Source organism: Miscanthus floridulus, chromosome 8 (genome assembly GCF_019320115.1).
Source record: "Miscanthus floridulus cultivar M001 chromosome 8, ASM1932011v1, whole genome shotgun sequence".
Lineage (NCBI taxonomy): Eukaryota > Viridiplantae > Streptophyta > Magnoliopsida > Poales > Poaceae > Miscanthus > Miscanthus floridulus.
Genome location: NC_089587.1, coordinates 47,599,632 through 47,602,573, shown reverse-complemented (window position 1 = coordinate 47,602,573; position 2,942 = coordinate 47,599,632). Strand labels below are relative to the sequence as shown.

Below are 2,942 nucleotides of genomic sequence, written 5' to 3'. Positions count from 1 at the left end.
TTCCTCCTTGTAGACTATGTCAATGTCCCTAAGCAACTTACATTAGCAATCAGAGGGAAGTGAGGGAGTAACCTATTAGTGCAATCTTCCTAACTTTAACTTGATGAACAGGGATATCATACAATATAAACAGAGAATGCAGTCATGACAATCTTTTCGTAATAAAAATCAATCAGTTGCCCTGCATGAATAACTAGATATCATCTAATACTAGCTAACTACAGTGGCATTCTCTTTTGAACAGAGCCAATAACATCTCTAAGTAATGCATGCTAAGAAAAAAAGAAGCAATAAAATAGCAATCAAATAGCAATCAAATAGAGCAGTACATTGTTTCTTCGTATGAATGATAAACTTGATGTATAAAGTAGCCTTCATGAGTAATCACAAATGACATATAAAGAAACAGACAACTCAAAAACGTGATAGAATTTCAGCCTCACAGAAAGAAACACACTTTGCTACATACAATAGGATTTTCACACCCTGCTGTAGAAACAAACAAACATAAAAACAGGTGAAGAAGCACCTACAGTACAAGAAGGTACCTATCAGATGCACAGGTAAATCCCACTGGAGAAGGTATGGCCAACTTCATTAAATTGGGCAATTCCATCAGTGGCTGGGCGTAGTTTAATGCCAGACAATGTGAATGGACCTTGGTAAGCAAACTTCACCATCCCAACAACCTCTAGCTCACCATCTTTGGAGTCTTGGTCAACAGGCATCCGTGCCCTGAGCCTTCCGGCTGGACCTTTCAGGGGAATTTCTGAAATATGCCATCTAAGCTCCCTCTCTGCCCGGTTTAGCACAGCCTTGGGTGAAACATTGAGCAGAGTGGGATCCACAGGAAGCTTAACAATGAATGTAACATTGCTCAGAGGCTGGGGTAGCATTGGATTGGATGCGTACTGTATCATCACTGAGAGTAACGTCCCACTGTGGCGCTTCACTAGGCGCATCCTCAAAGGGAGAGGCGAGTGCTTCGGCAGGAAGCTGTACTTCATGAGGGGAATGGGCTCCTCTTTCGACACAGTCCTGACATGGAACAATCCATTCTGTAGGTTACTCAACACATTACTCTGCAATGCAGCCCTCTTCATTCCTGATGTGCCCTCAAGACGAAATGAGAACTCAGTCTCCTTGCCCGCTGCCTTATTCAGTGGCAAGGTCCGCAGGAAGATTGTACCCTTCAAGCCAACACGCACAAGAATAGACTCCTTGAATTCTGCATTGATCTCCTCAGCAATAAATAACTCAGGAGCAGTCATTTCTGTGCGCTTGGTCACCAACAGATTTTCCAATGGAGTACCAGCAGCTGCATTTGGTGGCTTCCCACTTGTTACTAGCAGCTCAAGACCAGTGATGGTCCTGTCCTTGTGATCCTTCTTTGTTGTTGTAACAAACTCAGAAGCATCCAGCCCACCACCAAATGGCGCATTGAGCCCTTCAAACGCCTCAGCAAGTGAAGCCTCATCATTGCCAAACTCAATGCCACCATAATCACCCTCAAACCCTTCAACTCCAATAAATGTCGGCTTAGTCGCCTCAGCTGGTGGTAAAGTCGTGACCTCCAATCCAGCTAGCGCAGCTGCAGGATCAGCAACCACAAGGGCAGTCTCCTTGTTCTTCTTGAATCCACCCACCAATGCCTCCTCCGGCTTGTTGTTAATCAGGTCACTGGCTGCGAAGGGATCCTTCTCCACAGGTGCTGCCTCCTCAGGTGGTGGCTCGTCCCCAGTAGCAACAGTGGTTGCAGGGGCGATGTTAGACGAGAATTCGTCGCCAGCCGCCAGCGTCTCCTGGGGAAGCTCGAAAGAGGCGCCCGAGAAGCCCTCCCTCGCAACGTGGCGGTCCTGCGCGAGGTGCTCGACGGCGGGCCAGGGATCCGCGCCGCGGGCCCGGGCTTCGGCGTCGGGGGAGGAGTTGACCATGCGCGCGAGGTTGTCGCCATGGATGGTGGCGAGGATCTGGGAGAGGCGGACGGAGCCAACGCCGTGGAGGACGAGGTCGAGAGCGAGATAGACCTCGGGGTACTTGCGGTGCACCTTCTCGGGGGTGACGTCGACGCCACGGCAGGCTGCGACGACGACGGAGACGGCCTGGTTGACGGCGTCGGCGACGGCGAAGGCGTTGACAGCGGGGGCGGCATGGTCGGAGCCTGCGGTGGTGACCCCCAGCACGTAGATGGAGTTGACGAGGCGGTACACCACGCGGTACTGTGACTCGACGCCGACAACGAGCTGCCCCGACGCGGCGGCGAGCGGGTCGTCGCCGATGGCGTCGAGCGAGGCCGAGGAGGCGGAGGATGAGGAGGACTGCTGCTTGCCGCGTGCGAGGTGGAGGCGCGCGAGGCGAAAGGCGGAGACGGTGGCGAGGGCGCGGGAGACGGGGAACCAGGACCGCGTTTGCAGTAGGATGTCCGGGCCGTTCACCGGCTGCAGGGAGATCGCGAGGCACGCCATGGCGCCGCGGACGCCAATGCAAGGAGGAGTGCTCCGGCGCCGCGGCGGATCTGGGGACTAGGGCTCGGGCGCGGATCTGGGGAGCAGTGGGATCGGGGAGTGGGGTGCGGCGTGCGGGGTGTAGGAAGGGGAAGGAGACGGGTGCACGAGAGGATGGGTGGACTCGGTGTAGGGACGGACAGCCTGAGTTGCTGGGCAGTCCCAAAGCATGTTTTTCTATTTATTTTTCTATTATTTATTTATATTTTTAATAGGATTAAGTACAAGTTCGCCCTTCGACTCTTGTTTTTTGTAATTTTATTTAATTCCCAGCTATAAAACCGTCCGACTTTAGCACGTTTTTTTCTATAAAAACCATTTAAAATTGACCCTAGAGACGTTGAAAACCACTTCTCCTCTGTCCATTTATCATAGTCGTTTTAGCAAGACAGAGATTAAATGAACATAGACAGAGGAAGGATCTACGTACACAGCACG

At 51.8% G+C, this 2,942-nt stretch overlaps 1 protein-coding gene across 1 annotated transcript; it reads right to left on the bottom strand.

The window, feature by feature from the left end:
* Positions 1 to 377: 377 nt before the first annotated feature.
* LOC136471897 (uncharacterized) lies at positions 378 to 2,611 on the bottom strand. Its single transcript, XM_066469648.1, has one exon. It carries the CDS (start codon positions 2,463 to 2,465, stop codon positions 552 to 554), a length of 1,914 nt encoding a protein of 637 aa, XP_066325745.1. The 5' UTR covers positions 2,466 to 2,611; the 3' UTR covers positions 378 to 551.
* Between the last annotated feature and the right edge of the window lie 331 nt (positions 2,612 to 2,942).

Excerpts from the sequence above, each read along its gene's own strand:
- LOC136471897 (XM_066469648.1), bottom strand. The coding sequence starts at position 2,465 with ATGGCGTGCCTCGCGATCTCCCTGCAGCCGGTGAACGGCCCGGACATC.